The sequence below is a fragment of the Pinus tabuliformis genome, chromosome 9, assembly GCF_031772625.1.
Source record: "Pinus tabuliformis cultivar Carrire ecotype Pingquan chromosome 9, CPIR1, whole genome shotgun sequence".
Lineage (NCBI taxonomy): Eukaryota > Viridiplantae > Streptophyta > Pinopsida > Pinales > Pinaceae > Pinus > Pinus tabuliformis.
The window spans coordinates 486,115,736-486,129,765 of record NC_142307.1 but is presented as its reverse complement, the minus strand read 5'-3'; the positions used below and the strand labels follow the sequence as shown (position 1 = coordinate 486,129,765).

The 14,030-nt window shown below is 39.0% G+C and overlaps 1 protein-coding gene across 1 annotated transcript in view; it reads left to right on the top strand.

Annotated features, from left to right (window-relative positions):
• Nucleotides 1–13,734, top strand: part of LOC149149327 (Ribosomal L5P family protein) — a 32,141-nt gene extending 18,407 nt beyond the window's left edge. The window contains exon 3 of the mRNA XM_089439447.1: nucleotides 13,175–13,734. Within this exon, the coding sequence (XP_089295573.1) occupies nucleotides 13,175–13,507 (333 nt within the window). The 3' untranslated portion in view covers nucleotides 13,508–13,734. The remainder of the gene's footprint in view (nucleotides 1–13,174) is intronic.
• The last annotated feature ends 296 nt before the right edge of the window (nucleotides 13,735–14,030 follow it).

Below are 14,030 nucleotides of genomic sequence, written 5' to 3'. Positions count from 1 at the left end.
AATAATAAATAATGGAAAAGGAAGAGTCATTGGGAGGTGAAACCCAAGAGTCACTCCCTCATGTATATAACTATGAACAATCTAAATGAATAAACATAGTTCATTTGAGGAGTTACCTCCTGGCCTGACATGGTATCAGAGCCAACTCCATTTTTGGCTTCTCTACCTTTGTAACTCCCTTCTGCCTATGTTTTGCCTATTTTGCAGAACTGACACCTCTGTCATACTCCTGAGGCCTTTGCCTTACTCCTATTTTCCTGCCATTATTCTTTGCTTTTTGCATCGAATAGTTTGGTGTGTGTGTGCATTGTAATGAAGTGAAGGTCGGACTATGTTGGCTTCCTGCATATGTCGATGTTGAACCTCCCTCCATTACGTTGAGCGCACTATGAGCCCGACTGTATACAAAATACTTGTTGATATTATAAACACATTTGAGGCATCACTGCGGGGTTTGACGGGATGTGTTGAGAGGTTTTGTATTCGAAAGGCCGAATCATTTCAGGCTTCATCCCTTGTGCTTCCTGAGAAACTCCAGTATAGTGGGCATGCAAATCACTAGCTAAAATTTGTGATGGGGAATATTAAGTCCAGTCATTCCGTGGTTGAATGTATATTAGAGTTGCAATTTGGAGGCCCGCGTGAGAGAGTTCTGTAGCGGCCACCCCTCCATAAGTTCTTGCGCACTGTTTTGTCAGTGCCCAAGCAGTTTGGTATCAGCACTGCGAGCAGTTTGGTTCCCACCGCTCGCTGTGCCTCCCCATTGTAACTCCGTCGTCGTCGTTGCACCACTCTCCGTGGCTCCTCTGCTTCAGACTCCTGTTGCACCACTCTCCGTGGCTCCTCTTCTCCAGACTCCCGTTGCACCACCCTCCGTGGCTCCTCGTTGCACCACCCTTCATTGCTGTGATGCCCATCGTGGGGACTGAACCCATAATAAACTCCGCTCCCCCGATCAACAACTCCGCACAGTCCAGGGCAATACATCGACCCTCAGTTCATAAAACCATACCTCCATATACCACCATACTCGAGTTTATTCAATACTTGCTCCCACCACTTTTTAATTGTGTTTTATATATTACTGTGTGGCTCCCACTGCCTTTCTCATATAAGCCCCTCCCCATATAATACCCTCCCCTAATACCACCGCCCCCAAGTAATAACTCTCTCCCTTATATAATACCTCTGCTATATTTATATTAGATTTGTAATTTTTTTTACAAAACTACCACTGGAAGTGCTATTTCTTACAACATATTGGCAACAAAAGTATATTTTGTTTACAGTACATAGATTTTACAATGCATTCATTGATATCTATTGTGAGAGTGGTTCTCACCTGGAAGGAGAACTATCCAGAATGGTCACGGAAGATCAAACACACTCATTTTTAATGAGCTGTGGAAAGGAGTTTGTGTTGGAGAAGGAGACAAAGAACCAAAAAAGCCTACCTTAGACATGGAATTCGCCATTTGGGAAAATAAGAACAACAAGGCTTATGCCTTGATTGCAACATCTGTAAATGAAGAGGTGAGTCGCCATATTTTGCCATTTTCAAATGCTTTCGAAGCCTTACAAAAATTGAAGGAACTATATGACTCACACTTTGCGCTTGAAGTTGTTCAACTCATGATTAAATTGTTCAGCCTTGAATTACAAAATGATGATCCTCTTGCTCTTTCATTAGAAGTAAAATCTATTATGCATGATATCAAAGTCACTAATGTTGAACTTGACATTCCTCTGATAGCTTTTGTCAAGGCACTTTATCCCACTTATTCAAATTATCTTTAGTCATTGCAAGCAAATGGAAACCTCAAAGAAATTACCTTTGACTCCCTTGTGAATAAATTTGCTGAGAGAGAGAAAGCTTTTGGGAAGAAGACAACTCATCAGTCTTCTGAATAGGTTGTGTGTCTTGCACATAGAGAAAAGAATTTTGCTCAAGATTCTTCCAGAGAAAGAGGTGGTCGAAGAGGAAGAGGAAGAAGAAATTTCAGAGGCGGGGGGCAGACACTCTCAAGGAGAAAGTCAAATTTGCATTGCATACGTTGCAATAGAGATGGATCACATGATGCATACACATGCAAGTTGCCTTGGGACAGAATTGAGTAGGAAAGAAATCAACCCAAAGGTAAAACTAATGACAAAGAGAAAGGTAAAGCACTTGAATCTGCTCACTATGTTGTGGTACATTGTAATATTGGAGTAAATGAAGACTTATTTAATGCTTCACTTGTTTCTTGGAAAAATGATTGGTTGCTTGATTCAGGAGCAACTTGCCGCATGACTTTTAGAAGAGATTTTTTTGAAGAATTTACTAACAATGTTGATGGAGCGGTATGCTTTGCAAACAAATTAAAACTCAAGCCATCAGGGCTTGGCACAATCAGGCTCAAATTTCTTGGTCTTCTAGACTTTCTTCTGCATGATGTTTTATATATCCCACAGTTGAGGAGAAACTTGCTATCTGTGGTCCACATCCGCTAGCAAGGATACTCCAGTCATATGTTTGATGGCAAGGTTGAGGTGAGAAAAGCATCAGATCACTCACTTGTCATGATGGGGATAGGAGAAGAAAGGCTTCTCAAGCTGCAAGGTACCTCTGCTCGTGCACAAAATTTCTCATACAATTCTCATTATGATGAAGGTACATTTCCATCAAGTTTACTATGGCATGCTATATTTGGACACTTGAACTATGACAACCTTCACTTGTTGAAGAAAAATGGTGTTACTGGTTTGCCCACAATTCCTAGGAAATTTAAGCAATGCAATGTGATGCTTGTATTCTAGGAAAACATAACAAACAATCTTTTCATGATTCACATTCCAGAGCATATAGAAAACTTGAACTCATTCATTCAGATTTATGTGGTCCAATGCTTGTTCCTTCTGCAAATGGAAATAAATATATGATGACATTTATTGATGATTACACCACAATGTGTTGGGTTTATTTATTGAAGAACAAATCTGATGCTTTTCAAACATTCAAGAACTTTCATACATGGATTGAAAATGATGCACAGTCTCATATTGGCTCTATTCGCACTGATAATGGAAAGAATACACTTCAAATGAATTTGAAAACTATCTTCACAAACATGGGATCAAACATCAAACAACTGTGCCTTATAATCCCCAACATAACGGAGTAGCTGAAAGAATGAATAGGACAATCTTAAATATGGTGTGCTCCATGATGTTTTTCAAGAATGTAAAATTGATGTTTTGGGCTGATGCAGTTCTATGTGTTGTATATGTAAAGAGTAGATGTCCATCTAATGCTATTAGAAACAAGACTCCTTATGAAATGTGGTATGGCTGCATTCCTTCGGTAAAGCATCTTAGGGTCTTTGGTTCCACCTGTTATGCCTTGATACCAAAAGTACATAGAAACAAACTTGGTGCAAGGGGTGGTAAGTGTATCTTCTTGGGGTATTCAAATATCTCCAAAGCATACCGTCTCTATGATGAAGTTAATAAAAAGTTTGTTGTATCTAGAGATATAATCTTTCTTGAATCTTCCAAAGTCGACAATGTTGTTGAGCGACAACTTGATTGTTTGGATAGATTCACAAATGCAAAATCATTTCAAGAATTTGATAATCAGATTCCACATCTTGAAGGGGGTATTCCTATACTGGATCAACCTATGGAATCTTTTTCTGAAGCACTCTCTCCCCCGCATGAAACTCCAACCACTGATGATACTTTGAATGATGTGATTGACAGTGTCAGGCCAGGCAGTAACTCTCCAAAGGCAGAAAAAACTGATTCGTGTATATTCCATAGGTAACCCATTGTTATATACAATAGGGAGTGATTGTTCAGTTCATCTCCCGATGACTGTTCACCTTCCCAATTTTATTATTTACATAAAATTCCCAATCATGAAGATTAGGTGTCAACATTCCCCCCCTTAATCTGAAGGGATGTTGGTGAGTCCAAGCATCATTCTGAATCGTTCAAGTTTTTCCCTTCCAAGTGCTTTGGTGAAGATGTCTGCAATTTGCTCATTTGTGGAACAATGACGGAGATGGATTGTTTTGGCCTCAACATGATGTCGAATCAGATGATATTTAGTATTGATATGCTTTGTTCGATCATGGAACTTTGGGTTCTTGGCCAACTTTATTGTAGAGGTGTTATCAATCATGAGTGGAGTTGATTGTACTTGTTTTACCTGCAAATCTTCAAGAATTTTCCTGAGCCACACAATTTCTTTCGTTGCTTCAGCTGCTGCCACGTATTCTGCTTCTGTTGTGGAATCTGCTGGAACTGATTGTTTGCGTGATCTCCAGGAGACAGCTCCTGATCCAAGACTCATAGCATATCCTGAAGTAGATACCCCAGTTTCTTTGTCTCCATCGAAGTCTGAATCAGAGTATCCAATCAAGCTGAAGTCGTCCACCTGTGTATACTTGATTCCAAGGTCTTGAGTTCCCTTCTAGTACCTTAGAACTCTTTTTGCAGCAGACCAATGTCCCTCACAAGGCTTTTGCATGAACCTGGAGAGGATTCCAACAGTAAATGAAATGTCTGGTCGGGTAGTAGTGAGGTAGATGAGACTTCCTACAAGCTGTCTATACTTTGTTGCATCCTCAAATTCCTTTCCTTCAATAGATGTGAGCTTTAAGTTTTGTTCCATTGGAGTAGAAAGAGGATTGCACTCTGTCATGCCAAATCTGTTTAACAAATCTCCAATGTATTTCTTTTGAGAAAGAAATATGGCTTTTGGATGTTGGGTTACTTCAATGCCAAGATAGTAATGAACATAGCCCAAATCAGTCATTTCAAAACTTTTCCCCAATTCCTTCTTTATGGATGCAATGTAGCTTTCATTGTTCCCTGTCATTAAAAGATCATCTACATATACCACAAGATACACAACTGTTTTGCCAACTTTCTTGACAAACAAAGTTGCATCATCAAGATCAAAATGATTGAAGTTGAGTTTCAGAAGATGCTTAGTTAGTTTTTCATACCAGGCTCGCGGTGCTTGTTTGAGGCCATACAAGGACTTCACAAGTTTGCATACTTTATGTTCATGTCCTTTCACAGCAAATCTTTCAGGCTGGGACATAAAAACATTCTCTTTTAGATCTCCATTCAAGAATGCAGTTTTTACATCCATTTGATGGACTTTCCAACCGTTCTGAGCTGCTAGTGCAAAGAGTGTTCGGATGGTGGCCCATTTTGCTGTGGGGGCAAAAGTTTCCTCATAATCGACCCCTTCCTTCTGTGCAAAACCTTTTGCCACAAGCCTAGCTTTGTGCTTGTCAAGTGAGCCATCAGCTTTGTACTTGTTCTTGTAGACCCACTTGCAGCCAATTGGTTTGGTTCCAAATGGAGGATCAACCAGCTTCCAAGTGCCATTCTTTATGAGAGCATCATACTCCTTTTGCATCGCTTCTTTCCATTCATCATGAGAAGCAGCTTCTTTGAAGGAAGTTGGTTCAAAATCTGTAGACAAGTTCAATTCACAATCATAAGTAACATCCATATCAACAGGTGAATTAGAGTCATCTACATCACCTCCATTTTGTCGGTTTGAATTTCTGGTTCCTGTTTTTCCAATTTCATCAAGATGAACACTTTCAAGTGTCTTTGTCAGCCATTTTGGGGGACCTTTCTGAGATGGTCCAGGCTGCTCTGTTGATTGAGTTGGGACTGAATCAAGATTGAGTCTCCAAATTCTATCAATTACATCACTTAAAGCATCATCCGTTGTTGGAGTTTCATGCAGGGGAGATTGTTCTTCAGAAGAAGATTCCACATGTTGATCTAGTATAGGAATCCCCCCTTCAAGATGTGGAATCTGATTATCAAATTCTTGAAATGATTTCGTTTTTGCGAATCTATCCAAGCGATCAAGTTGCCGCTCAACAACATTGTCAGATTTGTATGATTCAAGAAAAATGACATCTCTAGATACAACAAACCTTTTATTTACTTCATCATAGAGGTGGTATGCTTTAGAGGTGTTTGAATACCCCAGGAAGATACACTTACGACTTCTAGCACCAAGTTTGTTTCTATGTACCTTTGGTATCAAAGCATAACAGGTGGAACCAAAGATCTTGAGATGTTTTACCGAAGGAACATGTCCCTACCACAATTCATAAGGAGTCTTGTTTCTTATAGCATTAGATGGACATCTATTCTTTATATATGCAGCACATAGAACAACATCAGCCCAAAACATTATCTTTACATTTTTGAAGAAAAGCATGGACCGTACCATATTCAAGATTGTTCTATTCATTCTTTCAGCTACACCATTCTGTTGGGGATTATAAGGCACAGTTGTTTGATGTTTGATCCCATGTATATTCTTTTCCATTATCAGTGCGTATAGACCCAATATGAGATTGTGCATCATTTTCAATCCATTTATGAAAATTCTTGAATGTTTGAAAAGCATCAGATTTGTTCTTCAATAAATAAACCCAACACATTCTGGTGTAATCATCAATCAATGTCATGATATATTTATTTCCATTTGCAGAAGGAACAGGCATTGGACCACATAAATTTGAATGAATGAGTTCAAGCTTCCTATGTGCTCTTGAATGTGAATCATGAAAAGACTGTTTGCTATGCTTTCCTAGAATGCAAGCATCACATTGCTTATGTTTCCTAGGAATTGTAGGCAAACCAGCAACACCATTTTTCTTCAATAAGCGGAGACTGTCATAGTTTAAATGTCCAAATCTAGCATGCCATAATAAACTTGATGGAAGTGTACCTTCTTCATGATGAGAAATATATGAGAAATGTTGTGCATGAGCAGAGGTTCCTTGCAGTTTGAGAAGTCTTTCTTCTTCTATTCCCCTCATGACAAGTGAGTGGTCAGATGCTTTTCTTACCTGAAGCTTGCCATCAAACATATGAATGGAGTAACCTTGCTGGCGGATGTGGACCAAGGACAGCAAGTTTCTCTTGAGCTGTAGGAGATATAGAACATGATCCAGAAGAAAGTTTGGAAGACCAGACAGTTTAAGCCTGATTGTGCCAAGCCCTGATGGCTTGATTTTTGACTGATCTGCAAAGTATATTGCTCCATCAACATTGTCAGTGAAATCTTCAAAAAAATCTTTTGTATGAGTCATATGACAGGTTGCTCCTGAATCAAGCAACCAATCATTTTTCGAAGAAGCAAGTGAAGCACTAAACAAATCTTCATTTACTCCAATGTTACATTGTGCCTCAATATAGTGAGCGGATTCAGGTGCTTTACTTTGTCTGTATCATCAGTTTTACCTTTCTGCTGGTTTCTTTTCTGCTCAATTTTGTCCCATGGTAGCTTGCATGTAGAAGCATCATGTGATCCATTTCGTTTGCAGCGAATGCAATGCAGATCTGCCTTTTCTCCTTGAGAATGTCTGCCCCCCCTGCCTCTGAAGTATCTTCCTCTTCCTCTTCGTCCACCTCTTCCTCTTGTAGAATCTTGAGCAGGATGCTTTTCTTTATGAGCAAGGCACACAGTCTCTTCAGAAGATTCAGGGACTGTCTTCTTTCCAAAGGCTTTCTCTCTTTCAACAAACTTTTTCACAAGAGAGTCAAAGGTTATATCTTTAAGATTTCCATTTGCTTGTAAAGACTCAAGATAATTGGAGTAAGTAGGATAGAGTGCCTTGAGAAAAGCAATAAGAGGGATATCCAGCTCAACCTTAGTGGATTTAATATCATGCATTATAGACTTTACTTCAGATGCAAGAGCAAGAGGACCATTATTTTTCAGTTCAAGAGTGAAGAGTTTAATCATGAGCTGAACAACTTCAAGTGCAGAATGTGAGTCATAGAGTTCTTTCAGCTTTTGTAAAGCTTCAAAGGCAGTTGAATATGATGAAATATGGCGACTTACTTCTTCATTTATAGATGCTGCGATTAATGCATAGGCTTTGCTGTTCTTGTTTTCCCAAATGACGAGCTCTTTGTCTGATGTAAGCTGCACTGGGTCATTGTCTCCTTCTCCGACACACACTCCTTTCCACAACTCATTGAAGATGAGGGTGTGTTTTATCATCCGGGACCATTCAGGATAGTTCTCCTTGCCAGTGAGAACTATTCCTACCATAGAGATGATTGAATGCATTCTGTAAAAAATACTTCTGCTGATAAAAAAAACTTTTGCTGATAAAAAAAAACTTATGCTGATAAAAAACTTCTGCTGATAAATTTTTTTTTTCTACTGATATACAATGAAGTTGTACTCAAAAGGGCAACTTTGCTGATTTCAAATTCTTTATGCACTCAGTTTTCTTCAAATGTCTCCAAAATTTATAAAATATCCTCCCCTTTCATTTTCTTTTAGTGGGATTCCTTTTCTCGAGACAAGTGCAAAGAATAATGTTGAAAAAGTATTTATGACCATGGCATTCAGTAGGCAGCGTAACGCACCATTATGATACCTCGTGAGATTATGAATAATCCGGCATATTACTCAGTGCAGATATAAACAGCACATACCTCACACTCTCCAGCATACAATACAACACAGTCAACAACATCAACACGGTGTTCAATGCAAGGTAACAAGCATATGAATGGAACTATTCTCAAGCAAATGCAGCATAACCCTTACACCAATAAGGCATACAAATAACGTTGACTGCAGCATATAATCAACCAACACGCATATATACTGAACAACAGATGTAATGGATGAACTTCGACATGAACTTCAACTGCGCGAATGAAAAAAGGTCCAACGCATATACCCGAGTTCAACAAAGGAACGACACTCAAATTTAATGACCTTCAAAGTGTATACTATTCAACACATATGGACAAAACCCCACTGCTCACTGCACAAACATCGTATAGCCAAACGCACGGAACAATAGCATGCCTGATTAGAACAGTTTTAACTTGCAGGTCCTCGGCGCTCCGATAAAAACTTGCAGGTCCAGCATCACTGAGCAGAAAATGTTAAATAAAAACAGGGCTATAACTCAGCACCGCCAACAGAAACCAGAACCTCCCTCTTTTCGCAGTGGGTTATGGTCATCCATTTTATACATAGCATAGGAAAGAGCGGCTGTTGTTCATAGTTTCGAGTCTTGGAACTCAGGACTGTTAAGTAATTTTACATAATGTATGCGGCTGCTGGTCAAGTAATTCTACATAATGTAGCATCGATGTTAAGTAATTCTACATAATGTAGCATCGATGTTATGGTTGCATCAGGTATTTGATGCTCGATGCCCAAGTTCAAACATCAAAACAAAACGATACGGATAATGCAAACGCAAGGATAATCAAAACGATAATACCACGTTTCCGCTGCGCATGGAATCCCTGAGAACGGCGATGGCTCGCCTTCGAGCTCGAGATCAGTTACCAACACTGTCAACGGGTCGCACAATTTCGCAATACAGGGTTATTCCTTGGCCAAGGGCATGGGCGTTGGGTGAGAGCGAAATGATGCTTGGACAGGTCTGCATAGAGGCACCAACGCATCTCTGGGCATGTCAGGCCATCGACAGAGGCAGAGCAGCGCTCAGCACTGAGGCAGTGGCAGACTATTTCAGGACAGAGGCAGTGGCAGAGATGAAGGGAGTTACGACTATTTTTAGAACTGGCTCTGATACCATGTCAGGCCAGGCAGTAACTCTCCAAAGGCAGAAAAAACTGATTCGTGTATATTCCATAGGTAACCCATTGTTATATACAATAGGGAGTGATTGTTCAGTTCATCTCCCGATGACTGTTCACCTTCCCAATTTATTTATTTACATAAAATTCCCAATCATGAAGATTAGGTGTCCACAGACAGAATTGGGAGACTCAATCTTGATTCAGTCCCAACTCAATCAACTGAGCAACCTGGACCATCTCAGAAAGGTCCCCCAAAGTGGCTAACAAAGACACTTGAAAGTGTTCATCCTGATGAGATTGGAAAGACATGAACAAGAAATTCAACCAGGCAACTAGAGGTGATGTAGATGATTCTGATTCACCTGTTGATATGGATGTTTCTTATGATTGTGAATTGAATTTGTCTACAGATTTTGAACCAACTTCCTTCAACGAAGCCGCTTCTCATGATGAATGGAAAAAAGTGATGCAAAAGGAGTATGATGCTTTGATAAAGAATGGCACTTGGACGCTGATTGATCCTCCATAGGGAACCAAACCAATTGGATGCAAGTGGGTCTACAAGAACAAGTATAAAGCTGATGGCTCACTTGACAAGCACAAAGTCAGGTTTGTGGCAAAAGGTTTTGCACAGACGGAAGGGGTCGATTATGAGGGGACTTTTGCCCCCACAGCAAAATGGGCTACCATCCGAACACTCTTTGCCCTAGCAGCTTAGAACGGTTGGAAAGTCCATCAAATGGATGTAAAAATTGCTTTCTTAAATGTAGATCTGAAAGAGAATGTTTCTATGTTCCAGCTTGAAGGATTTTCTGTGAAAGGACATGAACATAAAGTATGCAAACTTGTGAAATCCTTGTATGGCCTCAAGCAAGCATCGCGAGCCTGGTATGAAAAGCTAACTGAGCATCTTCTGAAACTCAATTTCAAACATTATGATCTTGATGATGCAACTTCGTTTATCAAGAAATTTGGCAAAACAGTTTTATATCTTGTGGTATATGTAAATGATTTTTTGATGACAAGGAACAATGAGAGCTACGTTGCATCCATAAAGAAGGAATTAAGGAAAGGTTTTCAAATGAATGATTTGGGCTATGTTCATTACAATCTTGGTATTGAAGTAACTCAACATCTGAAGTCTATATTCCTTTCTCAAAAGAAGTACATTGGAGATCTGTTGAACAGGTTTGGCATGGCTGAGTGCAATCCTCTAACTACTCCAATGGAACAAAACTTAAACTCACATCCGCTGAAGGAAAAGAATTTGAGGATGCAACAAAGTATAGGCAACTTGTGGGAAGTCTCAACGACCTGACTACTACCAGACCAGACATTCGTTTGCTGTTGGAATCCTCTTCAGGTTTATGCAAAAGCCTTGTGAGGGACATTGGTCTGCTGCAAAAAGAGTTCTAAAGTACTTGAAAGGAACTCAAGACTTTGGACTCAAGTATACATAGGTGGGTGACTTCAGCTTGATTGGATATTCTGATTCAGATTCTGATGCAGACAAAGAAACTGGGGTATCTACTTCTGGTTATGCTATGAGTCTAATAAGGAGTTGTCTCTTGGAGATCACGTAAACAATCGGTTTTAGCAGATTCCACAACTGAGGCAGAATATGTGGCAGCAACTGAGGCAACAAAAGAAATTGTGTGGCTCAGGAAAATTTGCTGGTAAAACAAGTACTTTCAACTCCACTCATGATTGACAACACCTCTGCAATAAAGTTGGCCAAGAACCGAAAGTTCCATGATCGAACAAAGCACATCAATACAAAATACCATCTGATTCAACATCATGTTGAGGCCAAGACAATCCATCTACGCCATTGTTCCACTAATGAGCAGATTGCAGACATCTTCAGCAAAGCGCTTGGAAGAGAAAAACTTGAAAGATTCAGAACGATGCTTGGACTCACCAACATCACTTCAGATTAAGGGGGGAAATGTTCGACACCGAATCACGGGGATTGGGTGAACAGTTGTAAATAATGTAAATAATAAATAATGGAAAATGAAGAGTCATTGGGAGGTGAAACCCAAGAGTCACTCCCTCATGTATATAACTATGAACAATTTAAATGAATAAACATAGTTCATTTGAGGAGTTACTTCCTGGCCTGACAGTCCTTGCTTGCTATCCACTTGCTGCTGCTGTCTTATTTTATGCAATTCATTCCTTAGAATGGCCATCTTGGGTCTGAGACATTAACTCTTCTATTTCTGATCTCTCCTAGACCTATATTTATTTTAATATTTTGGGCTTCTCCTGATTTTGGTGAGGCTGCAGTTTATAAGGTAAAGATGAATGATTCCATGGTTCAGTGCATGGTAGCAAATTCAGCAATATTCATACAAAATACAATTCGATACAGAAGAAATTCAAATCAGAAAAAATCAGTATGGCTTCAATATGGAAGTATACATTTCATAGATATGAAAAAATGCATTTTGTTCTAAATCCTGGAATAGTTTCAACCTCAATAACACCCAATAAAACAGCGAAAAATGATCAGTTTCTTGAAAAATTTGGGATTAATTTTTACTCGGAGATGTATTCAAGTATTCAAAGATTTTTACAAGTATTTGAGGTTTTTGGTCTGTTTGTTTTTTGGGTTGAGTCAACGGGGATCAGATACATGAGGTATATTATCAAATGCAATCAAAAGTAAGTCGACCATACTGTATTTGTTTTTTGTACCAAAAATTTGCCGAATTACTGTACAGCAAAGTCCATATGGCCAAATCTTGCTACTATTGTTCTGTGTATTATTTAGTTGATACGGAATGTGTCCTTGAGTAAATACTTTCCTAATCTGTTATGTAACGTGTTTACCTCTGTTTAATTCAACATGTGCTATCTCTTCAACTTTTCCACTTAAAATTTTATCTCATTTGGCTGAATGTAATGGTAGATGTGTCCTGAAGTAATCAAATCTTAATGTAAGCCGTTCCTCTCACTATCCATTGGGAGATTTAGGAGTAGTTTTCCTTCATTGTAAATCTTGTGGATATAATACATGTTCTAGTGTGATTTTTTTATACATGCGTGTTTCCTTTAAATTTCCAATGTCCCTGAATGCTTTATTATTTTGGGTCTTTACTTTTCAGTTCATAGTGACATTATTTCTTCGCCTTTACATGTTATTAGATCCAGGAACTATTATTGGTTGATTTCTATGGGGCATTTGAGGTCTAAATGCTAAATTTACTATATGAAGAGATTGATTGTTTAAGGGAGCACCACCTTTTGAGAAAACAGAGGGGGAGTTTCATCAATCCCACTGGAACTTCCCAATGCCTTGTTGAGTTTTCCTCATCTGCTGTGGGATACGGTTGTCTCCTTTAAAGAAAAAGCAGATTGCAGGAATATCCTGTTAAGCACCCTTCACCCTGATTTTCAAAAATGACGACCCCCGTTCCCAGACTTGTCCCCATGCCCACACACATGTATCCTGGCAACATAGCTTATACTGTTTTTTTGAAGGGCATGTGGTAATTCTGAAAGGTTAATGGTAAGTGTTTACTTAGCTACTAACTGAGCTCATTTCTGTATCCAGCTCATGTATAATTTCCTGGATCGACTCATCAATTTGGGACTCCCTAGGACCAGAGATTTTCAAGGTGTGAATCCAAACAGCTTTGATGGACATGGAAACTATAATATCGGTGTCCGTGAACAGAGTGTGTTTCCAGAAATCCAGTCTGACAGTATAGGCAGCACAAGGGGGATGGATATCTGCATCACAACTACAGCAAAAACAGACAGTGAGGCACAAAAACTCCTTGCTCTTATGGGGATGCCATTCCGAGAAGGAGTTGCACCAGTTGTGGAAAGAAAAAAGAAACGGAGGGTGAATCCTAAGGATTTCAAAGGAAGGTACAAAAGGTAAGTTCATTGGTAATATGTGGGGAGCTCTTACACGATTATTTTGCTGGCAATTACCAAAATTTACTTGGTATTTATGTAATTTTCAACCTTTGGAATGTGAAATTTTACAAAACTGTATTCATAAGGTCTATCAGTAAGTGTTAAGAAATGAGTTTAATTTGTTTTTGATTAGAACATGACTCATTTATATCTATCTCCAAATTGAGTGCCTGGTTTCTAGTTTTGTAAGTTACTATAGCTAATATTGTCCACGGCGTTAAAGTGGCTTACAGATTCACACATTAAAGCTTGTTTACATCCTAGACCTGTAGTCTTTAAATGTACTTATTAAAGTGACCATCTGGTCTCAGATATAGGAACTGTATGCTTATTTAAGCATGTCTAAGAAGAAAAAAGTGCAATAAGGAAACATTCTCATCTGTTTTTAAGCCCATCAAAATTTTACTATAGATCCTATTCTTTACATTTGATAACAATGTTCATATCAGAGTGGCAGGCCTTTGACAATTTTAGCAATCTGTATT